The sequence below is a fragment of the Crocodylus siamensis genome, chromosome 5 (assembly GCF_052110815.1).
Source record: "Crocodylus siamensis isolate JL-2025a chromosome 5, ASM5211081v1, whole genome shotgun sequence".
In the NCBI taxonomy this organism is placed as follows: domain Eukaryota; kingdom Metazoa; phylum Chordata; order Crocodylia; family Crocodylidae; genus Crocodylus; species Crocodylus siamensis.
This window is the reverse complement of record NC_143399.1, coordinates 203,836,255-203,860,794: the sequence shown is the minus strand read 5'-3', so window position 1 is coordinate 203,860,794 and position 24,540 is coordinate 203,836,255. Positions and strand designations below refer to the sequence as shown.

Sequence of the window (24,540 nt, the reverse complement as noted above, 5' to 3'; positions counted from 1 at the left end):
TAGAAACCATAATGCTTAAAAGCAAATACCTGATGAAGCAGGTGTGGCTGTCCAGCCAATGGGAGCTGGGGCAGGACTGATCAGACAGCCTCCCGAAGCCCTGTGAAAGATGCTCCTCCTCTGGGCGAGATAGAGAAGCCCGAGGCAATCTCCTTCTGGCTAATAGCTAACAGTGCTTTGGAAACCCAGGCAAGAGCACAAGTCAATTGGTGAACCTAGACAGAAAGACCCTCCTTGAGCCAATACTCCAGCTGAAAGCAGCACACAACAAAGTTGATCTGGACTGAGGCCAGGACCCCAAGGGCAGATCCTGGAGCTCAGCTGAGACCGAGCTGTGCACGTCCGCTCAGAGGTGGGACGCCTCTGCTCCCAACCTGGGGAACCATCAGTGTGTCTGGAGGGTGGACTCCAGAGGAGAGAGGCACCTTGCAGGAGCCAGAGGGGTGAAGCTGGTGAGGGCTGATTCTCTTCATTCTGGTTTTGGCAGTGTTACTACTTTCTAAGCCATCTTGCTCTGGTTGAGATCACTTTGCTTCTTGGGGGATAAGTGTCACTCTGCAGGGTTTCTCTCTCACTTTCACAGAATCAGTCAAATCCCTCCAGTGAAAAATCAGTAGATGCATTTAAAACGTCCCTTTTATCTTTGAAACTCCTCCAATTCTTTGGCTTCCTTTGGTTTATTATTTGGCTGTTGAGGGGAAACAGAGCTTTATCCAGAGCTGCAGACCAGGAAATGCCTCCGCCATAATGTTCCTGCCCTGCAAAAATAAACCATGTGTTGCACTGACACAACAGTTTGGGTCTCTTGGGTGATGCGTGGCTGTGGCTGTGTGCGTTTGAATTTGAGTGCCCATGGCTCAGTGATCTGTGAATCAAAAATGGCTTAATGCCCCGAAGAGATCTTAGGTTTTGCTTTCAGTGGGGTTTATGTACTTCAGTATTTCTGAGGAGCTGGGCTTTAGCCCTCATTACTTGTGAGAGATTCCCTCACTTGACTGGGTTTGATTCTTGCCTCCAATACTGCTACACGGTCACCAAAAACTCATTGATTGCTCTATTACACTTAAATCCTGCACCTTGGTGCATGTACATTTGTTATATGCAACTGGCAGTTCTCGGGACTTTATTCTGAGTCATCTTTTCCTTTCTGATGCTAAAATGGTGCACCTTGGTGCATACGCATTTGTTATATGCATCTGGCGGTTCTTGGGATTTTAGCTTGAATCTTTTTTTCTCAATGCTTCAGCACCTTCAGTCATGGGATGATGAGAAATTCAGCATCTTTCCCTTTTTGAAAGACAAAGGAAGGGGGCATTTGGTACTTCATGCTTGCTTGAACCAGGCTTGTGACCCTTAAGGACTCATAACAGAAGGATCATTTAAAATCTTAAGTACACACTTACTATCTTTGAAATGCATTGTCTTAGTTTTTTATTTGAATCCCAGGATTTTTGGCAGTATGACTCTTTCGACTTTTGGTTTCTTTGAACTTTGTTTGATGCCTGGGGTGAATGACTGTGTTAATTGGATAAGAACAATGAAGGTGGCTGTATAGCATCAGCAGAGACCTGGTGGGTGAAATCACAGCTTGGTCAGGAAATAGGTGGGGGAAAGAGAAAGGGAGGAGACTTGAATATACTTGCTTTGATGTTCAGGAACAATGAGGCAGGCTCCTTGAATGTCTCTGGGTGATGATCAAAGAGGAAAAGGAGTAGGGGCCATATTGTGATAGGGATCTGGTATTAAACACCTTATCAGAGGCAGGACAGGTTGTTCCTGAGATCTTAACCCAGATGTCTATTAGAAAAGGAAAATGTTCAAGTTCTTAGACTGTGTTGGGGCAACTTCCTTCCAGAAGGCAGAGGAAATGTCTGGGGGAGCAGCTCTTCTCTCCCAGTCTTTTATTTTGTGTACAGGGGTAGTTGTCTGAGTAGACAGTGCGTTAGTTTGAAATGAGGCAGAAGGCAGGGAAATGTAGCAGCTGGTGAGTAATGGAAGGAATGAGAGCAACAGAAGAAGATCATTGAGTTGCAATTAAATAGACTTTGGCAATCTAAGGGATCTGGTAAGTGGAGTCTCATGGGAGGATCATTCACCTCCATCCTCTTTGCAACCCCCTGCAGGGAGGTGAAGCCCCCTCAGTCTTCTCTTCTGCAGACTAAGCCCAGTTCCCTCAGCTCCTCCTTGCAAGTCGTGTGTGCCTCATTGGTGATGCATAGTGGGTGCACGTGCACCCCCTGGAAGTGCCAGTTGTGAAACTGGAAGTGCACATCCAGTTTTGCTGCTGGCTCAGTGATCGGCTGCTGCCCCCCCACTGGTGATCTGGTGCCCCCCATGCTCAGGAGGCACCAGTTGCCCATGCCTAGCCCCCAAACCATTTTTATTACCCTCTGCTGGTCTCTCTCCAATGTGTCCATATCCTTTCTGTAGTGAGGGCCCAAAACTGGACATGGACTAGAGATGTGCTGAAGAGAGGGAAGAATCACTGCCCTCCATCTGCTGGCAACGTTTCTACCAGTGCAGCCCAGGATGCCAGTAGCCTTCTTGTTACCAAGGACACAGTGTTGACTCATGTCCATCGTCTTGTCCACTGTCACCCCCAGGTACTTTTCTGCAGAGCTGCTGCCCAGCCCGTCAGCCCCAGCCTGCACTGGCGCATGGGACTGCTCCTTCCTAAGTGCAGGATTTTGCAGTTGTCCTTGTTGAACCTCATGAGAATATGTAGGCCTTACTTGCTCTTTTTCCCCATTAAATAACAGATGATGTAGGGAAACCCAAAGTCTTCAGTGCTTCCTTTGTGTATAGTCTGCATAAAAAGATGACTGGGTACTTAATTTTCACCGGGGCTAAGGAGCATGGACTGAAATGTAGAAAAATCAGGCTAAGGCCTATTTAGATCAGCTGGTTGTGTTCAAGCTAGTGAGGCCTGATAAAAGTCATCTAGATTGCTTCAGCTAGTTCGTGAGTAATCTGAACCATTAATGACTCTCTGAGTGGAAGACAAAGTAGATGGCAGAGGACTAAAGAAGGACTAACATAATACTTATCTATTACAAAAGAGGAATGAAGAGCCCTTGGGGAATTTATAGATCAGTCAGCTTAACTGATACTGGGAAAGATAGTGGAATAAAGTATTTGGTTATCAATTTGTAAGCATTTTGAGAACAAGGAGCTGATTTAAAAAAAAAAAAGCCAACGTGGGTCTGTCAAGAGCTAGTCATATTCAAACCAGTATAGATACCTGCCTTGGCAGCATAACAGGCCTATTGGATAAGAGTGAACCAGTAGAAATGATTCATCCTTACTTTAGAAAGTCATGTGAGACAGGTAGCTTGTGAAATAGGCTTTTGATGCTAAGGAAATGTGGTCTAGATGAAGTCCCCATATAGTGATTGAAAAACTGCTTTCAAAGAGTACGATTAAGGGTTTGCTGTCAAAGGAGGAGGGTGCCTGCCAGGTGGCCCAGAGGGGGTCTTATGTGCTTGCAAACTCTCCTGACCCCAGTCTAGAACAAGCTATTTAAAAAACAAAAATTAAAACTATTTAGTTATTATCATGCAAGCTGTCTCCCCATCGAGAGTGTTGTCTACCAGTGAAACTACAACTAGCAAAGTCTTTGAATGAAGGTCCTGTCTACATTTCAAATCTCATTCTTTCCCCAAAGAGATATGCATAGATTGAGGAATCTGGGACACAAAGCCATTCAAGAGGTTAAGGGAAGGTCACGACACCTAAAGCCATCCAAGAGGTTAAGGGCCATGTCCAAGGGAAGGTCAGAGCCATTATGATGACCTAGTCTGGCTTCTGGCACAATGCAAACCTGGATTTCTCAAACTTTCCTTTCAAAATCCCATCCCAATCTACTGAAGACTAATTCAGTAATGCCAGAAGAAGAACCCCATCCCATTTTTGTTGACCCCAGTGGTGGTTTTCCCTGAGTCTGATGGGGTCAGCAGGGGTTGGCAGGTGAGATGGTGCCAGGGTGAGCTAGGAGGGTAGAAAATAACTTACTGACTGATAGGACGAAGATGGCAAAGACTCCAACCACCTGCCAGAGGCGCATCCCCCAGAAAACCACCGTCTCTGAAGTGACAGGATCTGGCTTCTTTTTTGGAGGCTCTGTGGTGGCCTGGAGGTGGGGAGGGAAGAGAAGAAGAGTGGTGTGAGAATTGCAAACATCCCTGTAAGAAGAGCACAAATGCCTAAGCTGTTGCACCCAGGGCAATTCCCAGCTCTTGGGACTTGATTTGCAAATAGGCTTAAAGCACCTTGGTGTGAAACTTAGCCTTGGTGCTGGTGTCCAGGTGTTTAATTCAACTCCCCTAAGATGCTTTACATGTTGGCCGCTGGCCGTGCCCAGAAGTGCTCACAGCTTGACAGGGCTTCATAGCTCATGCCCAAATTCTAGCAGGGCTCTCAGAGCATCCTTGTAGGTTTGGGAGCCCTAAAATGCACCCAAAGAGCCCTGTCTGACCCTTTTAGTTAGCAGTTCATTGCCTACTCACCGGAGGAGGAGAAGATGCAGGTTCTGATCCGCCTTATACCTGAAAGGACTTGACTACACGTCCCCCTCCCATGTGAGTGTTGCAACCACTAGATTAGAAAGCTAATGCCCTCCTTGTTCTGGTGCCATAACCTTGAGTTCTTTGCAGAGTGATGCATCTTCAACAAGATGGGTAGAGACTGCCTGCCCCCACTCCCTATGAGCAGGCAATGTAGTCCGATGGACATGTATAACCCAGGCCTTTCACTTCCTAGGTGAGTGCTCAAACCACCAGGCTATTATGTCAAAGGCCTGCCTTGCTACCACCTCCTCCAGCCTTATCTTCAAGGGAAGTGGAAGAAACTGCTTTTCTGAGGGTCCTGATCTTGGCGTGGCATGTGAAGCTTGTTCACCCTATTGGATCACAAGGCTTGGGGACTTGGACAGAGAAGCACCTGGCTCCCCATCTGACTTCAGCATGAACCAAGTCCTGAGCTGCTCTAGTTGGTGCAATTCTGGACAGTCCCCAGAGTCCCCTGCCTTTGCAGCTCCAGGGTTTGGAGAGAATTAAGCAGGCAATAATATTGTATTCGGGAACCTCGGTTCCACTCAAGTGCTTTCTTTGTTCTCATCCGAAGTGACCTCTGTGGTTCTGCTAAGAAGTTAGTTGAGGGATTTGTATAGGGATCAGTGTGCCTCAGGCAGGGGGTGGGACTGGATGACCTCTCAAGGTCCCTCCCCATCCTAGTTCTCTATGACTCAGTGCCCCTGCCCGGGGTTGTAGAGGAACTGGCCACAGCTGGCCTTGAACTAGACCTCCAAAGACCATGGTTCAGAGCCCTGGGCAAAAAGCCATGTCTCTTATTTAGCAAGCTTCCCATACCTGAGCTACTGGTTTAGCTTTCCTACCCAGCCAGGTCACTGCAGGAAGAAAAACCATCATTAGACCATGTAACAAATGCGGGAGAAAATGGGTGGCCAGCATACGTTTTTGGGGGGATCAGATACAAGAGGAACTGTTCCATGGCAGAGGCAGACACCATGCCCACGTGTGCATGCCCTCGCATCTGTTTGCACGTTCATCCACTCGCTCCATTTATTGGCTTCTCTACCTTTTTTTAAGCCATCAAGAGCAGTGGCGGAGCACCATCTGGTGGCTATGTTAAAAAGCTCCATGGAAATGCATTTTATACGAAAGCACGGGGGGAGCACGTTGCTTGCAATACGGATATGAATTTTCATTTCTGCCTAGGAGAACTTTTACCATCTCTGCTCTCTCCTCTGCCTGATGAAGGGTGAACGTGCCTGAAAGCTTGCAAATAAATAAAATAATTTGTCTGCAAATATCCAGTGGGTCTAATAAAAGAGTCACCTCTTCCACGAGTTTTGATTCCTTTTACTTGTAATACAGTACATTATGCCTAATAGAGGATAAGGTGGTTGTTGGCAATCTTTTTTGTGCTGAATGTCTCTTTTGAAGTTTCGTAGGGAACTCTGGTTTCCAAATAGTGATGTCAAAAGCCATATGGATGAGGAGATATGTTGGTACAGACTCTCCAGGCTGTGGCAAATCCAGAGATCTCAGCTGGGAGAGATCTTGTTGGGAGAGGAGGAAGGTATGAATCCCTGAATGCTGTGGACAGGCTGTACACAACTGTTCTGGCACAGCAAGAATATGGAGTGGGGGGAGTTATCCAACTCCCCTTACCAGCCCTCTATGAAAACTTTGCTACCATCCTCTCTACCAGCTCTCTGGGCCCCAGCTCAGCCTAAATTGGGAAAAAACCACCATTTCCATCAAGGGCAGGACTGGATAGAGCAAAGCGGAGGTTGCAAGTTTGTCCCCCTTATGGCATGGACTTGAATTAACCAGCCAGCTTTTTTCAACTCATCTGGGGCTAAATTGAATGATTTGATGACACTTTCCACTTCTGAGGCCATTGAATTTGTCCTTTTCACTGGGGCTTTTGGAGGATGAAGCAACAAATCTGGATTTATAGCAATAATTATCGATCAGCTGCTGTCGTTCCATAATTTGCTACTTCCAACTAACCCACCTACCATTTTCCCCACCCTTGATCTAACCCCATTGCAACACCCAGAGGAGGACCAAGCTGAGATCAGGTGCCTGTTACCTCTCTAGACCCTGCACAAGCCTACAGTGGAGCACACCAGTTTCTGTCTCTGATGACCTTATGGACTAGGTCTACACTGACCTAATGCTGCTTTTGAAGAAGCAGCCAAAAACCAACCCTACCCACCAGAGAAATACAGCAGTGGGACACTTCGGGTTGGCTTATGACTGCTGCTCTGAGTGGGTCTTTGATCCATCTGGCTCCAAGGTTGGTTTCTGCAGTGGTGGTTTTGAAGGACAAAGCTTCTGGAAACTGGTTTAAGCAGCACCCGTGACTATTGTGTACAAAGTCCATTGTCGTATCCATTGGGGCTGGTCTCACAATGGCAGAGGATGCATCAAAAGCCCACTCACCTGATAATGGCCAGCAGGCTACCACTTTTAAGACCTGCTGGTTTCTGTAGCTAATGACACACAAGGGAGTGATGTTGTCAGCATCCTGTCCAGTTGCCTGGCCAGATGCCCATTTACAGGTGGATCGAGTGGGGTGGCCTTTAGCATAAGTCCAAACTAAGGTTTAGCCCAATAGTTCGCAACTGTTTGAGACTCATGAGACCACTCATTAGACTTGAGGCCCTCGGAAAATGTCAGTTCTTGGCTTTCACTCATTTTTTTGACTACAGAAAAATAGTAGAGCAGTTCTTCTGTTGCAAAGGGATTATGGCTAAGGAAATCCAGCCCGTCCACTCATTTGTTCCTTTGCACACATGAACTCCCTGCAATTAGACGAGGTGGGCAGCTCAGCAGCAGCCTTGAGCATGGGGGGGAAAGCTTTGGAGAAGAGTTGGGAGTACATTCAGTACTCTTCAAGCTATGCAGGGTCACTCCCAAGCTGTCTGCCGTTACTAACTTCTGGTCTTTGGTGACTGAGTGGGTAAAGCCTTGTTTGCCCTATGGCAGGTCCACTGTTGGCAGGGAGGGGTGTAGACGTAGTCTCTACCACCTTGCTGCCTGGTGGGATCCTCTGCTTTGAGGAAGCTCCCCATTCAATGCATGGGAGTTGGAGATAAGGAGTCACAAAAGCCAGGACGATGGGTCGGGAGCAGTCAGAAATAGTAAGCAGAGAGCATAGGCCAAAGCCCCATCCCTCAGAGACCCCTAGGCCCTTCTCTCTGCTCAGGTTTTTCATCCTTTCCCTTTTAAGCTCAGTTATAAAGTCACATCAGGCTGCACATATGTGCGACAGGAGGAAAATAGCCCCTTATAATAAGCGGTCAGTGCACTCGCCCGCAGGCAAGAGCCCACTTTTCAAGCTGAATGCAGAGCAAGGGTTGGTACCCACGTTTAGCAGACTGCCCTTCCATCACCCCATTGAGTTTTCTGGGGCAAGCTCCTGTTTGTGTGGATAATTAAATGGCAATTGGGGCAAGGCATGAACCAGATCCTTTTGAAATCTGGGCACAGGCCTGGACCCCCAAGCTGAGGAGCTCGTTCCTTTGCCTGTTCCACTGAACAATCGATGCCAACTGGAACAACTTTGATAATAGTGATCGAGTCTTAATTATGATGATTGTTCTTTAAAAAAAACCCTCAACATCCCATCTAGCTTGGTGGTGACAGCATTTTTTTCCGGGCAGTGGAAACCATGGATCCCATTTCTTGCTGTAGCTGAGGCAGAGGGAAGATCTGAGGGCTACTTTTTTTTCTCTAAGCACATAGTAAAGTCAAGTGAAGAGGCCTGTTATGTGGGAGTCTCATGTATGAGGTCCAAACAGGTAGATGTGCTTGGACAGCCTCCAAGGCAAGGCCTTGTGAGCAAGACTGGTGAAGGGCTGCCTAGTCAAAGAGGCTCCGGTGATATCCAGGAGACTGAGGAGCATGGTGGTGCTTGGACGTAGGAGCTTTGTGCGTGTCTGTACCACAAAATGCCTCCACTGCTGGACACTTGGGCACAAAGCCCACGAGGGGCCTGCAGAGTTAGGAAGCAATTGAGTCGTGTTTTGAGGGTCTTGATCTAATTTGGTGTCCCTGTGGGGTGGGTCTCCAGTTCCAGAAGGGGGTAATACATCTTTCTGACCCCACATGGGCGTTGTGGGAATAATTACAGGAATGAGATGCTCAGGTATGAAGGTAAAGGGGATCCAACGAGTACCTTGAAACAAGTCTTGGTGCTTGCATTATGTGGTTGTGTTTTCAGCTGAAAATACCGAAGAGAGGTATTTGTTTAAAAACAATGCCTTCTGGTGGGCTTAGGTTTGGAATACATCGAGGTATCAGGCCCCTCTGGTTGTCTGGCGGATTTGCAATGTAACAGGCTGCTACTGCTGACGTGAGTGAGTGAGAGGGCTGGAAGTCTACCTTGCAGTGCAGCAAGTTGCCTGATTTACCCTGCTCCAAACCTGCTAGAATAGTTGCTAACATGTTAGGGCATATCCCAACAAACCTAGGGCCTGGTCTGAATTGGCTGACTCCGAAAATAGATATCAAAGACTGAGTTTCTCGGAAAGTCCTAACTGCACCATATTCATTCCCCCCCGCCGGTGCCCTCTTCTTGGCTCGCAGAACTAGCGTTGAGCCCAGCTGTAACAGACGCCTGGGAGGAGAAGTCGAGCTGGAGCCACACTCCAATTACACGACTGTTTGGGCAACAGAAACCACATTTCAGTCATTTTATTGTCTAATGAGGATGTTCAGATCAGGATGCTCCTACCTAGAACGAGCCTGTGTTGGAATCCATTGGGAGGGGGTAGGATTTCAGTCTGCCTTCATCTCTTCGGGCGCATGTCAGGCACTGAGGCTGGTGGATGAATGGCCAGTCCTACTTTTCAAGTGAAAGCTATGACGGATGCCGCCTTGTATGTGATATATTGGGGTCAACACCAGGGAACCTCTTGAGCTAAAATCACAAGTGGCTGCAACTTGAGCCAAGAACCTTGCAGATGGCGTGTTACAGAGACTATAGCAAATGCAGCAAAAAAGGAGGGAGGTGGATATAGGACACGAACTCCCGAGTGAGTCACATTGAGAGAGCAGTGGTTTTCGGCCTGTGGTCTGCAGAGCCCTGGAGGTCCACAGACTATTTACAGATTCACAGAAGTTTAGGGCTGGAAGGGACCTCATGAGGTCATCAGGTGCAGCCCCCTCCTCTGGGCAGAAAAGACTGACGTCCAAGGGGTCTTTGGATGATTCATTAAAAGCATGCACACTTACAATTCAAAGGGGCCCACGCCTCCATTCAGCATTTTGTAGGGGTCCTCAAATGAAAAAAGGTTGAAAACCATTGCTCTAGGCTCTTTTAATGCCCATGCTAAAGCACCTGCAGCAGTAAAAGAAAGCTTAAGATGCCTCTACAATCAGGACTCATAGTAGACATGATATCTTTTATTAGACCAACAAGATTTTTTGCAAAAAAAATATATATATATATTTCTTTAATTGCAAGTTTTCGGGCACAAACACCCTTCTTCAGGCATTGGAGAAAAGATTGCAAAAGTTTTCCTGGGTAGAAATGGAAGTTCATCTACAGACAGTGGAGCTGGGAAGTCATTAGGAGTCCTACCAATTTTGCCCATAATTCCTGACCTGGGTCAGGAGATCTAAGTCCTCAGCTATATAGATTTCCTATGCCTTCAGTTCTTCCTATATCTTCAAGACTCATTCAGCAAGTCACTTAGACCCATGTCCTTAAAGTTTTTGAGGTAGAGACCTTCCACTGACTTTGAAAACCTCGCAAACCTTCACTGAAATCAGCAGGAGTCTGGAGGATCTGGTCTTAATTTAACTTCCCCTCAGTCCTCGACCTGTTAAAAATGGCATTGTAGTTTCTGTACCCGGAGGTTTTTCTGAGCATAAAAACACTAGAATTTCTGAAGTTCCTGGGCACCACAGTGACAAGAGCAGGCAGTGAAAATGTAAATTGAGGCGCTGTGTGTAGTAGTCAGAGGACTGCAGGTGTTTAGTGCTCTGGGAATGATGTTGTGTTTCTTGTGTAGGCTTAGAAAATGTATGTCGCTGTTGAGTTTGGCTTTTTTCTTTTGCATGCTGTGTACTTTCTGTTTCAAACGGCAAAATTGGATATCTTCCCTATTTGGGGGGTATAGGTGGTAGCCGTGTTGGTCTAAGGACATAGGCAGGAAAGGTTCTTTTGATAAATCCTAAGAGGTTTTATTAGCTCAACTAAAATAGTTGGGAAAAATCTTCTTTGCAAGCTTTCATGTACAAACACCCTTTGTCAGGCTGAGGAAGCATCTGCAGTTGGTCTGTGCTCCTCCTGGATGGAATAAAATAGATGCCAGAGGCCAGTATGTGAGAACGAAGTGTGTTTGTACCTGAAAGCTTGCAAAGAAGAATTTTTCCAACTATTTTAGTTGGGCTAATAAAAGATATCAGATTTACCCAAAGAACCTTGCCGCTTGTGTGCATGTGTGTACTCACGCACATACATGCATGCCTCCATGCATACACATACCCTTCCACCCCTTAGCTAGCAGTGACACTCCTACCCAAAGCCCCAGTTGACTAGAGCTAGCTTTAGGAAAGCTGTACTCTGTTAAAGGGAATCAAGCTTTACAGTGTGTAAGGGAAAGTCGATTCAGTGGCTTGAGCTGGCTTTGCTAAAACCATGCACTGACAGGCACCATCCCAGCCTGCAAACTGATGCAGGTAGTGGGGTGTGGAATATTTGAATATGGGAAAGTTTTTTACACCTGGAAGTCTGCTCTACTTGGACAATCTTCAGCTGAGAGACACTTATTCTACATTGCTGATCATCTCCATCACAGTGGTTCCCAGAGCCTTTGGCTTAGCAAGACCCCTTTGTGCTTGGTGCTGTACATCATGCATAGCAAGTGATAAGCCCTTGCCCATACAATTTTCTACCTAGAGGTAAAACCTAACAGGTAAAATAAACAAGGGAGAACAAGGTAACAGGCTCATAAGGGCTGGGCTTTCCTTTTTGTGAAGCCTCCTTTACAGCACTCTGGCGGTATATAGGAATTCAAAGAGAGCATAAATCATAGACAAGGAGGGCTGGAAGGGAGCTCAGGAGGTCACATCTAGTCCACCCCCCTGCTCCAAGCAGGACTAGCCCCAACTACATCGTCCCAGACAAGGCTTCGTCTGCCCAGGTCTTAAAAACCTCTAAGGATGGAGATCCCACCACCTCTCTAGGTAGCCTGTTCCTGTGTTTTACTACCCTCCTATGCGAAAGTTTTCCCTAATATCTAACCTCAACTTCCCTTGCTGCAGCTTGAGCCCATTGCTCCTTGTTCTGCCCCCACTGAGACCAGTCCAGCTTCATCACATCAAATGTGATGTGCTTCTCTTTTAAGACCCTAGCCACAGGAGTGAATAGGGGCCTTTGTGTCAATGAGGAAGAGGCCTTGGATGTAAAAAAAGATTCAAATGTAAGGCAGCATCTTCCCCTGTCTAATGGTCCCCAGGGCCAGTATGGTCAAGGCAGGCTAGCTTCAGTACCCAGCAGCCCATGGAGGAGCCATGTGCCTAGCATGACAGCAGGGCCCTGCCCATGTACGGCTGGATCAGCAGGAGGAGGCCTTCACATCCTGTCCACATCACTGCTCCACCTTATACATCTGGATTCCCAGCAGGACGTCTTAATCATTCTTTCACAGAGGATGGTGTGTGAGTGTATCTCCTAGCCACTCCATCACCATCATCTTGGTAAGGCATGGTCCCCCAAGACCTTGCCGGTAGATGGTACAAAAAGAGGGGAGACGGTAAACCTGAAAACCCGGGAGAGGGAAGTTGGACCGATCCAGTGGAGAAAGGTGGCTACTCTGTAGCACAGCATTTGGGCCTCTTGTCTAGCCAAATTCAATGCCCTTTCCTTAGTGCACGTTATGGACAGTGAGGTCAGGAGTGTGGCTCTGGGAAATGCATCTATCCCTTAACATGTGTCCTAGTTTTCTGGCCAGGCAGCAGAAGAACAAAAAGATGAAAGAGGCCTCCAGCTAAGTTAAGAGCTAAGGGAATCGGTCACCCAATTTTGGGATTTGGCTTCCTCATTGCTTTAGCTTCCCCAGCAGGTCCCAGCTTCAGAGCCTCTTTGGTCTCAAATGCCTATCGGGTTGCCCTATTCATTGGACTGGAGAACTCACGGGAGAGGGCAGCAATGAGACATCCTTCAGATCAGACTGGATTTATTGTATAGCTCCTTGGGGAACAGAACCCAGGAATCCTGTTTGCAAGGTCCATGCTCTAACCCCTGCGTCGTGCTGTGCGTGAAGCACCCCGGGCTGTCATACAGAAGCAGGTGTTCCTTTTACAATGGTTTTCCAAGCCCCATTCACTCACTGCTGCCTAGCATGTGCCAAAGCCTCAAGGTCAGGCAGCACAGCTGGATTACAGCAGCCCTGAATGGCATCCCAGTGTGGCTCCTGGGCTCTGTTTCAGCTGTGCTGCCTGGGGCACACTCTGGTTGTCTCACTTTCAGGATACAACACGCTGGGTGTGTCTACATGTGCAAAGTTACTGCGCAGTACAGGCACGTGTCTATCTGGGCACACCCATACTGCATAGTAACTACGGCGACTTATGCTAAGTTTGGTATACATTTGCTACCTGCATGATGCAGGTAGCAAATTTATGCCCACTTAATTACTGCCTAGGAAGGCAAGTGTAGATGCTTGACTGGACAGTAACACTCTGTGTGTGTGTGTGTGTGTGTGTGTGTGTGTGTGTGTGTGAGTGCGCGCGCGCGCTCCAACTTGGGAGTAACTTAACGCCCAAGTCGGAGCACAACTGTTACCACGCCATAATGCCAATACATAGAGACACTGGTCCGAAAACCACTTACTGCGCAGTAACTTACTGCACAGTAAATGCACATGTAGACACACCCTCTGAGTGGCAGCCAGCACATGGGACATGCCTCCTATGGGTGATGCGAGGTGTGGCATGGAGTCGATGCAGGGTGAAATGCTGAGCCGTGCCTATCACGTGTAGGGCAAGGCAGACAGTATCTGCAGAGCAAAGTTGATCTGTTGCTAGGGCAAGCGGTTCTCGTGCTTCTTGGACTCAAGGCTCCCCTTGGAAAACTCCAGCTTGTTTCTTGACTACGGAAAAATAATAGAGAAAATCTGCTGTTGCCAAGAACTTGGAGAGACCACAACAGGTCAGGACGTTTTCGACATTCTGGATTCCTACTTTGAAATCCCTTGGTTTATCTTGTGAATCCTCTGTAGGCCTTTGCACACCAGAGCTAATAGGAGTGTCAAAACACCCTTTTTGGGGGGTAGCACCTTGGTTGTGAATCCCTGTGCTAGGGTCTGGATTGGTCTCTGGTGTATATTAATAAAGCCACATCTGGCCTGTCTTCCTTTGCAGTGCAATCCAGAGTGCCCACAGGACTCATGGTGATGAGCTTGCGCTTTACCCACCCAATATTTTCCCCTCTAAGGTGGGTCTGAGAGTGGGGCAGCAGTATGGCAGTGCTCATGTTGGGCTTTATAGGGAGCCTGTGCTGGGAAAATCCCCTGCTAGCCTCTTCTAGGAGCCAAAAGGTTTCCACACATGGCAGAGGTGGGAGACAGAATCGATGCTGCAGGCGGTGGAATGAAACCTCGGCTGGAATCGCGCCGTCTGGACTGCAAAGCACTTAGCCGGCTCTAGGGCCTTAAATCACTTAGAGACAAGTCAAGTTTTGGGTCAGAACTATTTGACGCTGGCCCTTCGGAAATGAAAGCAAAGGGGGGAAAAAAATCAGCCTGACCTCTTTAATTGCTGATTCATTTGAGGCAGACAAGAGCCATCAGGGGGGTGGGGGAGGAGAAGCTAGCTAATACTAGTCCTGGGGGAGGGTGGGAAGGAGAAAGAGCTGAGAGAGTTCGACTTGCATCTGTTAAGCAGGGTATAGTAATTAGACTGTAAGATATCATTTGCCCCTGTCATTTCTTTACATCCTCTGTAGTAGGGCCTGATAGATGTGGAAAGATCCTCTGTAGGGCAGGTTGCATTGAGGAAGAGACCCCGTTGAATGTGATTAAGGATCTGTAAAGGCCAGGAGTAAGGCTGGTAGAGAGGGGTCTTTAAACACACAGACATGTGCTCTGCAGCAGCGGTTCAGCAGACTATTGCTCACAAATTTGTTGGAGCCCGTCAGCTCACCAGAAACTAGGGGGTGCAAAGAAACTACTAGCCCAAAAAGACTTTGCTCAGCTGCTGCCCAAACCTTTCTCTTGTTGTGTTGAAAGGACTGCATGGCATCACCCAAAAAAGCCAAGGAGAATAAAGACGGGGGGTGAGGGGCCTTAGGTGCCCGACTCAAAGCTGCCTCTTTTTCTTGGGGTTCTAGTTTTGAGGGATTTTCTTTTTCCCTTTCTGTGAAAAGCTACTTCACAACTTTCCTGACTGTCTCTCTACCCAGTTAACTTAAGGTACTCGTAATGCCTGACATTTTCAATATGAAAACCTTTATATTTTCATGCTCATTTGCTTACATGGTAACCACCGTATTACTATGCAAACTAGGAAAGCCAACTTCGATGTGCTTAGGGCAGTAGTCAGGGAGGCACTCGGAGCCCAGGGGTAGCTAGTATGGGGGTCCAGGAAAGCTGGTCCTTTCTCAAGGGGGCTATCCTTGGGGCACAGCAGGACACAGCAGCAATTCCTCTGCGCAGGAAGGAGGGAAAAGGGTCCAAGAAACCTTCATGGCTGAGCGCGATATCCAGGCTGGCCTGAGGGCAAAGAAAAATGCGTACTGGTGGTGGAAGCAGGGGACAGGGACCAAGGAGGAGTGCACCTCCCTGCCCCAAGCTTGTAGGGATTTGGTGAGGCTGCGGCATGGACGAATGCATGGTCACACGGGTGGCAAACTGCCTCCGGGGCGCACCCAGAGGTGCGGGGGGACGGGTCGATGTCGACCTGGGAGGGTGTGGGCAGTGGAGTCCCCCAGGGCTCGGTCCTTGGGCCGGTGCTGTTCAACATCTTCATTAGTGACCTGGACGAGGGGGTGGAGAGCGCCCTGCTCAAGCTCGCTGATGACACCAAGCTGTGGGGGAAAGTGAATACAGCGGCAGGCAGGGACCGCAACCAGGCAGACCTGGAGAGGTTGGAGAAGTGGGCAGATCTGAACAGGACACGGTTCAACAAGGACAAGTGCAGGGTGCTGCACCTGGGGAGAGGGAACCAGCATTATGGTTATAGGTTAGGGGCTGCCCCTCTCGGCAGCACAGAGGCAGAGAGGGATCGTGGAGTCAGGATCGACTCCAGGATGAATATGAGTCGCCAATGTGATGAAGCAATAGGCGGAGCCGACCGCACCCTGCCCTGCATCAGCAGGGGCATCACTAGCAGGTCCAGAGAGGTCTTGCTCCCCCTCTATGCGGCGCTGGTCAGGCTGCAGCTGGAGTCCTGTGTCCAGTTCTGGGCGCCGCACTTCAAGAGGGACGTGGGGAACCTGGAGAGGATCCAGAGGAGGCCACTCGCATGGTTGGGGGCCTCTGTGGCCAGCCCTATGAGGAGAGGCTGAGGGACCTGAATCTCTTGTGTCCGCAAGAGGAGACTGAGGGGGGATCTTGTGGCTGCCGACAGCCTTATCAGGGGCATCAGCAGCAGGGACTCGGGGAAAGTCTGTTCCCCAGGGCCCCCCTTGGGGTCACCAGGAGCAATGGCCACAAGCTGAGGGAGGAAAGGCTTAGGTTAGATATTAGGAAGAACTACTTCACGGTAAGGGTGGCCAGAGCCTGGGATGGGCTGCCCAGAGCGGTGGTGCTCTCACCTTCCCTGGAGATCTTCAAGAGGAGACTGGACAGGCACCTGGCTGGGGTCTTACGACCTGCCACCCCCAGCGCTCCTTCCTGCCCGTGGCAGGGGTCGGACTCGATGATCTGTCCAGGTCCCTCCCGACTCGTTGAGTCTATGACTCTATGATAGCACACCGTTTTCTGTTGCTGTTCAGCTTGCCAGGGACCCTCTGTTTAACGAACTGAACTCCCTCCCTGAGACTAGTCATCTTAAAACCTAATCTTAAAACCTAATCTTGCAACACTGCCTTCACTGGAAGTGAAAGCGTTTGCATAAGGAAATCCTGGGGGGAAATTTCCCTGTATAGGACTTGAAAGCCTCAGGTACCTTGCAGCATCAGAGCTTGTGTTGTCTTAGTCATAAAAAGGAACGGCCCCTTTGTTTTTTTGAATCATTGATGCTGATTTGCAGGAGATTTGGAGCTGGGAACCCCAAATGAATGCAAGCACTTAAATCCCAGAGAAAGGCAGGATTTCAGATGCACTGAATCATAGAAAATGAGGGTTGTAAGGGACCTCGGGAGGCCATATTTAGTCCAACCTCCTGATCAAAGCAGGACCTTCTCCAACTACATCATCCCGCCTGGGGTTTTGTCTAGCTGGGTCTTGCAAACCTCCAAGGATGTTGACTCCACCACCTCTCTGGGTAACCTGCTCCAGTGCTTTACTACCCTCCTGGTAAAACAGGTTTTCTTAATATCCAACTTAAATGACTCTTGCTGCAACTGGAGCCCATTGCTCGTTAGGCCATTCCTTTCTGACTGTGTTACCATTATGCTACAGCCATTTAGTGCAGACTGACATTTAAGCACTCTTAGTATAGTCTAAATGCCACATGCAACTTCAGCCTCAGGCTCCTATTTAAATGTTAAGTTTAATTGTTCATTTAATACAATCTTTTCCACTGGTCATTATGGCTTCCATTCTTCCTGCCTGTCTCTCTCCAGTGCTGGACTCTATTTTACAGAGAGCTTGGGTGTCAACTGGCTCCAGGGAATGGCAGCTTATGAAAGTAGTCTAAAACAAGTGTTTCTCTGACTCAATGCCATTTTATGCTTGGGAAAAAGACTCCCATAATCCCCATCCCCTCTTTCCTTCCACACACACATTCAGCCATATAGCAAAGAAAGTGGGTCACGACTTCTTAAAAGTTGTTTGTGACCCTGAATTGCAAAACTGGGTTCTACCAGCAAGATGGTGGTGCATCTTGTCTTGCCCCCTCAGCCTATGACCGATGTGAGGGCAAAAGCACTGACTAAAGGACGTCGAGGACTTTTGTTTCTCCTAACTACAACATAGGCTGCAGAAGACTCCTGTTAGGTAAACCTGAGAAGTCTTACAAGAATGAGGATTTTCTCATTGTCCAATAATTCTTTGGAAACTTCTTGCTTCTTTAGGTTCGCAGCATTCATGGTGTGTGTGTCAGGAGCTATTTAGGGAACCGTTTTAATGGGGAGAGATGACATAATGAGTCTTAAAGCATTGGTGTTCAAGCTGTAGTGTAGTAGTTCCCCATAGGTCCATAAATTTGGCAACTGGGGTGGGGTATCAGTATTAATTCCTGCTACTCTGGGAGCCACAGCAATTTAATGATGACATTTCCCCCCACTGTCAAACTTCTGGAGCTGCAGGGAGCCTTGCAGGCTGGATGACATGACCTGGTGCACCAGGTCATACCAGCATGCAGGTCCAGATCAAACACATGGGCCTGAGACAGTGCACTGATTTGCACCCACGGACTCACCCCAGGCACCAACCCCACATACAGTATCCACAGATCAGCCCCATGCCGCTCACTTGAAGTCGAGCAACACTGGTGCAAAGGATTTGGGCCCTCCCAGATCTAGGGAATTGTAAGCTGTAGGGATGAGTTAGACGTGTACTCAACTCAATCTGCTTTATTGTTTCCTGGGGTATGTTTCTCCCTGCAATGCTTTTATTGCATCCCCATATAATAGCTTGGTGCAGCAGTTCCAAAGTAGGGGTGGTGACCCCTACAGGGATCACTAGGCTGCGTGTAGAAGTGAGGCTCCCAACTGGAAGTGGGACCCCAAGCAGGAAAAAGTTATTGCTTGGCCTATGGGTTAGGCTCTGGATTTGGTCCTGATGTGGAAGATTGAGGTACAAATCCCTCTGTTTGGGGGGTGGGGGTCAAAGCCTTACCTATCTCTATTAGAAAAGTGTTGTAGCCATGTGGTCTCTTGGTGATAGCCTGTCGCCTGTTGAAGGTGTCCTAGTTTTCATGAGAGCCGTTGGGTTGGGGATAGAGATCAGACAGAGCATGACTGCTTGGCCTAGTAGTTACAGCCTTCTCAACCTTGCTCCAGATGACATTAAATAGTCTCTAGCTGAAATACATGGATAATCCATGGAGCAGGGACCACAGCGTCAGCAGCAAAAGTTCAGGCAATAACAGGGTTATTTCCGGGGGGCAGGGGGGTGTTTTAAGTGTCTTGCTCTTGGTCTGACCCAAGTCTTACTTGAGGGAAAACTCCTTTGAGAATCTGCCTGCAAAATGGACTTGCATCCTGAATGTAGATCCTCAAAACCTTCACCCTTCAAAAGCTTAAATTCCCTATCAGCTACCATCTCTGTCACCAGGGCATGCACAAATCTGCCACAGCTGGGGTGTCCTGATGGCACCAACTCGCTCAGATACTCTGGCTCAGAGGGGATCACAAGCCTGGTGTTTCCCAGCTCGTCACCTGCCAGTCCCGATTAAACAAGTGCCCTCTGAACTTACTTCTGGGGCTGCCCCCAACCCAAGCCAAACATGCAGAAAGAGAAGAGGGTGGTGCTAGTGGCTGCATCTTTGCACTCTTTTTACCCACATGGACCAGTATTTCCAGCACTCACCTGGCAGATGCCTAGGGAAAAACTTTGCTTCTAATTTGAAGCAGGGATTTGCATGTAAGTCTCCCATCCTTTGGGAAAATTCCCTGAACATTGGGGGATGAACACATTTTTCTGTCTTAAATGTTCAGGGACATATCCCAATAGCTAATACACTCACAAAAGAGGTGGGATAGCAAATTCAAGCCCCACCCAAGACTTCTCCACAACCCATAGTTTAGTTGAGGCTGGGGGGAGAAGCATTAGCAAATAATCTAAAACAAAGCACCCTATACTTAAGCTACTTTAAGATATAAGAAGCTGAGGGTCACTCTCAACATCTCCTGAGCTGTCTGCTTTAAAACATTTTTAGTCGGGCTTAAAATTGAATGGGTATAGGCCTGGGCAGGGGAAAAAAAACCTGCATTGGTTCAGTGTGGCTTGCAATAAACTGATATAACTGTCCTGTCTGTCCAGACACTCCTTAGTCTCCCGGCCTTCCTACCCCCTGTCCCTCCCCAGGCCCCTGTATAGATTCTGGCCCTTTATCTCAAGATCCTTGTGTACAGCTCTGCACGTCTCCAGATCATCCCCGGTGCAGACACAACTACACCTTGTTCCTGTATAATGAGTCCCTAGGAACAAAAGGAGCCATTCCAGCGAAAGCCCGGTATTAACCGTACACCTGTATCTATGCCAGCAGTTTCTAGCAACACGTGTCTCAGGCTGCTGATAAACGGAGCTGTTCTAGCAGAAACCTGTCGTGTAGGCTTTGTCTGGAAAGGTAATGCAGTGGCTAGGGATGGCTAGAAACTGCCGGGCTAGGTAGACTTCTGAGAGCGGTGATTTCTTGCCTGTCCTTCAGCACAGCACTTTCAGTTCTGGAACTTCTTGCAATTAGTTATCGCCGGGGCCAGCCAGTGCAAGGTAATGAGCCATGATGCTCCATCATGTGTCTTTCTTTTCTGGGTCGACCCTGCTTTTTCGGGTGATCGAGAAGGCAGGCAGTTGAGGGGGAAGTCGGTGTGGGTTAACTCCTGGCCAGCGGGGGACACTGTGAGCAGCGTCCTGAGGAATGCATCTAGCCAGGAGGTCAGGCATGAGGGTCAGGGGGCATCTGCCATCCCACAGTATGTGTACGGTGTGTGTGTGGCAGGGTGGTATTCTTTGGAGGAAGGCAAAGAGGAAACCGAATAGCTGCCATTAGGGGTAAGTACCGGTATTCGAAAGGTCGGAGCTGAGGGTTGCAAACTCTGAATCTGTTCCAGGGGGGTTCATCACATGATGTAATGACTTTGTTAGGAAGGCAAATGCACATGACTATTCCAGTTTCAAAACCCACTGGACAACTGTATAAATCATATTCAACATTTAATATTATTTTAATGAATGCCCTGTCATTTATCTCCTGGGTGACTCTCCTGGAGGTTTATCTCCAATTCCTGGAGACGCCAAGACAATCCTGGAGAATTGGCAATCCTATCCGAGCCTGAACATCTAGCCTCAGGGGCTGAGCTAGGTGAGACCCCTGCGGGTCCCCCCCAGCCACACTCCTCCAGGATTTTGTGGCCTGATCCAGAGAGGACCCCCTCCACTGCTTCTCCAAGAATGACACATTTCAGGCCCCTATTCTACTGCAGACAGAAAAAGGAGAAAGTCCCAGGGCTTGTTTGCCTGTCGGGACAGTCACCTCCATGCTGGGACATGCACGAGGGGCTGCATGAAGCTGAAGGTTGGGTATGCACACACACACACACACACGTGCATGCACATGCATGCACACGCCCCTCAAGAAGAGAAGCAGGGCCCAGTGCTGCACAGCTCCTGCTCTCTGCTTTCCCTGCCCGTAGCTATGAGAAGGGATTTGGGCCCTTCCCCTCTATCCCCTCCCTGTGCATTTTAAGGGACCAGAGGGAGGGAGAGGGGCCCAAGAACGCAGGCACCGGACCTGGGGACACCTGCCGAGGGGCTTCTGCTCCCCCTGGGGCCATGCCCAAGACCAGGCCTGGCACAGGGTGGGTGCCCAGGGGAGGGGAAGGTGGTGGCACCAATTAGGAGATAGGCAGGGATCCCCCTCCCCAAATCCCCAGTGTCGACTCTGCCTGAGTTACTCTCACCCACCTCCAGGGAGCTGCAGCCACTGCTGGGGAAATTGCTGGTTTTGCCCCGAATAGTTATTGGGTACTGCAGCTGCCTGATTACAGCCTCCTTTTTCAGACTAGGCTAGCGGGGCGCGGTGCGGGCAAGAGCAGTAGCAGCAGCAGGCCCCTCAGGAGGAGCCAGCCTGCACCTGGCTGCTGCAGGCCTCCCCCAGCACAGCAGTGCCTCTGGGTGCAGCATCTGGAGCAGCTGCACGGGGTCCAGAGGCAGCAGGCAAGACATTGCAAGCAAGGAAGTGTCCCAAGCCAGGCCAGGCCCAGGGAGACCCCAGGACACTTCCCTGCTTGCAGGGCCCTGGCTGCTGACTCTGAGCCCCACACGGCCGCTCCAGGCACGCAGCTCAGTTGGTAGCAGCAGCCAGGTGCAGACTGCCCCAGTCGCCACCAGGACTGGCTGGCTCCTCCTGGGAGACTTGCCACTGCTGTGGCTTTTAGCTGCACCAAGCCCTGCCACTGCTCACAGCAGCTGGTCTGCCTGGCATGCAGTCTGAAAGAAGAGGCTGCAATCAGGTAGATGCAGCACCCGGTAAGTCTGCAGACCAGAGCTGGCAACTTCTGCAGTGGGGGCAATGGCTCGCTGGAGGTGGGGAAGAGTGACTCAGGCAGATTCAGCAGTGGGGGTTAGGGGAGGTGGATCCCTGCTTGTCTCACCACCTCCCTCTCCCCTGGGAACACCCACCCTGTGCTAGGCTAGGGCCTGGGCATGGCCCTGGTGGGCGAAGCTGCTTGGCAGGTACCCCCAGGTCCAGCACCCACTTCCAAATGCCCTGTGTTCTCTCCAGTGTTGTGTCATAGGGTGGGGTAGCACCAGCATCCCTCCAGGGGCATCTCTCCCCCTGCCCATCTCTTCTCTGCTTCTGCTCATGACAACACCAGCCCAGCCCCTTCATCCCCTCTTCACCTCAGGCCCAGGGCCACCTTCTGCCCTCCCCCCAACACTTTTCCCACCCTTGCCCCCTTCTCAGTCAGCTAGAGCACTAATAGTGCTCCAGGTAGGGAGGAGAGGGGTGGGGACAACACAACCTAGACCAGCCCAGCCCAGAGCTGCAAAGCATGCTGGGTTCTTGGGGGACTGTGAGTCAACTTTAACCAGGAAGAGGTCTGGGACAGAAGTTCCATAAACCAGTTTGGCCTCAATCAGTTAAGTCTGATACTGCATTCAGCCAGGTTTATCTTAAACCAGTTTGGGCCGTTTTGAAAGTGGTTTATGTCCACTGAATTTCTGTTTTGTTATGGCTTTAAACCAGTTTATGATCACTTAAACCAGTTTATGTGTAACTTCTATCCCTAGCCTAGGAGAGAGGCTTGGGTGAAGGGATAGGAGTGGGGTGGGCAATGAGGCTAGGGACAGAAACTGTGCATAAACAGTATAAGTGATTGGAAACCAATTCAAAACTGTAGCATAACAGAAGTTCAGTGAAACTGCTTTCAAAATGGCTGAAAATGGTTTAAGATAAACCTGGATGGATGTAGTATCAGACTGAACTGATTTAGTTTAAATCAGTTTATTGAACTTCTGTCCCAGATCCCTTCCAGATTCAAGTTCCCACGGTCCCCCAGCACCCCAGGATGCTTTGTAGGTTGGGAGGGCTACCCTTGGCCCAAGCTTGGCTCCAGCTGAGCAGGCGGGCAGGCTCTACCACCCCCCAGTGTCTGGTCTGGGCCACTGCAGGCATGTGGCTGCATTTCTGGAATCAGAAGTAAATGTCTGTTCCCTTGCTTATCAGTTCAATCTGTGTGGGTTAGACTAAACTGTAGGGATTGAACCAATTCAGCCTCAGGCTTTTTGACTGTCTGTACTTAGCCTGAGGGGTAAGGGAAACTCCAGGTGAAGGCGATGGAGAAGAAAGAAGCCAATGGAGAAGCCAGAAAGGGAGTTGTGGAGAAGGCAACTGCTCCTAAGCTGTGTAGCTTTTTTTTTAAATGCATGAGACGGAATTAAAAGATGCCAGAGAAAAGCTTTTGGACTACATCTTAAGTCACTATACTCGACTCTGAAATGGCTCTTAATTTCTGCTACCTTTAATTATGACTGTGGGCCTCCTTAAGTACATAGATGGCTTCTGTCTACCTGGCCTAATGGAAGCAACAAGCTTCCTCTGAGCAAACCTCCAACTCCTGGGAGCCACCTTAAATTCTCTGCTCACCACTGGTCCTTTCTAGGTAACATGCAAAGACAACCGGATACTTTGCAACCTGATGACTCCACCACAGGCAGCCCCCTGACCCCAAGAGGAGGAGGTTTCTTACCTCGATCAGCTGGCTCATGGCAGTTCTGGAGCATGTCAGAAGGAGGGCAGAGCACCTTGGCCAGGAGTGAGGGTGCTGGAAAGGCTGGTCCCACGCCATCTTATTTCCTCCGTGTATTTCTCTCTCCCTCTCCCTCTTGGTTGCTGTCTGTTCTGCAGCCTGGAGCAGGAGGGATGAGGAATAATAGCCAGCAAGCTGTCATCAGCACTCAGCAGTCTCTGCTAGAAGCAGCCACGTACTGTCCTTTTCCTCTCCTCTTGCAGCTTTGCTTTCTCGCTCAGCCGCCACGGCTGACACAGAGGAGTCATTAATTAATTAGACCGGTGTCACTTACAGAATGATCTGGGCGGGCGGGTGGAGGGAGGGCAGTCGGACAGCTCCAACAGGCAGCATCACGAACAAGGTGCCGACTCCGGCTCAGACGCCCGTTCCCTGGAGAGGAAAGCTATTTGCTTAATTTGACCCTATTTCTGTACAGCTGATGACTGATTCCAGCTCTTCTGTTTTGTTTTATCCTGATCAGTCGATAGACATGCTTCTTCCCTAACCAAGAAGGCTGAAAGTCAAGCTATACAGCATCTGTAGCTAGCTTCCTACTGGAGGGGCCCAATGATGTGGCAGAGAGGACTTTTGCAAAGTCCTGCATTCCTCAAGCATCTTTCATCCCAAGGGATGCTGCGGCCAAGTTTCTGCGTGCCGTGATTTCCTTCCGTCTCCAACTGGACTTGCCTTGAGCTGTTTGAACCGCATGGGAGAACGTATATAACCTCTGCAGACAAGGCTAGCGAAAACGGTAGAATTCAGCTGGTAGACTTCCCTCGGTAAATAGGCCCTGAGTAGATTGGATCCGGGATTGGAGGAAGTTATAGGGATTGGAGGAAGTTATGCTGATGATGATTTTAGGGAAACCATCCTTAAACTACTGCTGGACCGTGGCCCTGTGCTCTTAGAGATGCTGCCCCTGAGATGGAGCCTCAT

General features: G+C 49.2%; 1 protein-coding gene across 1 annotated transcript in view; it reads right to left on the bottom strand.

Annotated features, from left to right (window-relative positions):
- TMIE (transmembrane inner ear) overlaps nucleotides 1–23,729 on the bottom strand; it is a 47,296-nt gene extending 23,567 nt beyond the window's left edge. Inside the window, exons 1-2 of the mRNA XM_090049962.1 lie at nucleotides 23,563–23,729; nucleotides 4,012–4,129 (exon numbers count right to left, since the gene is read on the bottom strand). Of these exons, the coding sequence (XP_089906088.1) occupies nucleotides 4,012–4,129; nucleotides 23,563–23,661 (217 nt within the window). The 5' untranslated portion in view covers nucleotides 23,662–23,729. The remainder of the gene's footprint in view (nucleotides 1–4,011; nucleotides 4,130–23,562) is intronic.
- Nucleotides 23,730–24,540: the final 811 nt, after the last annotated feature.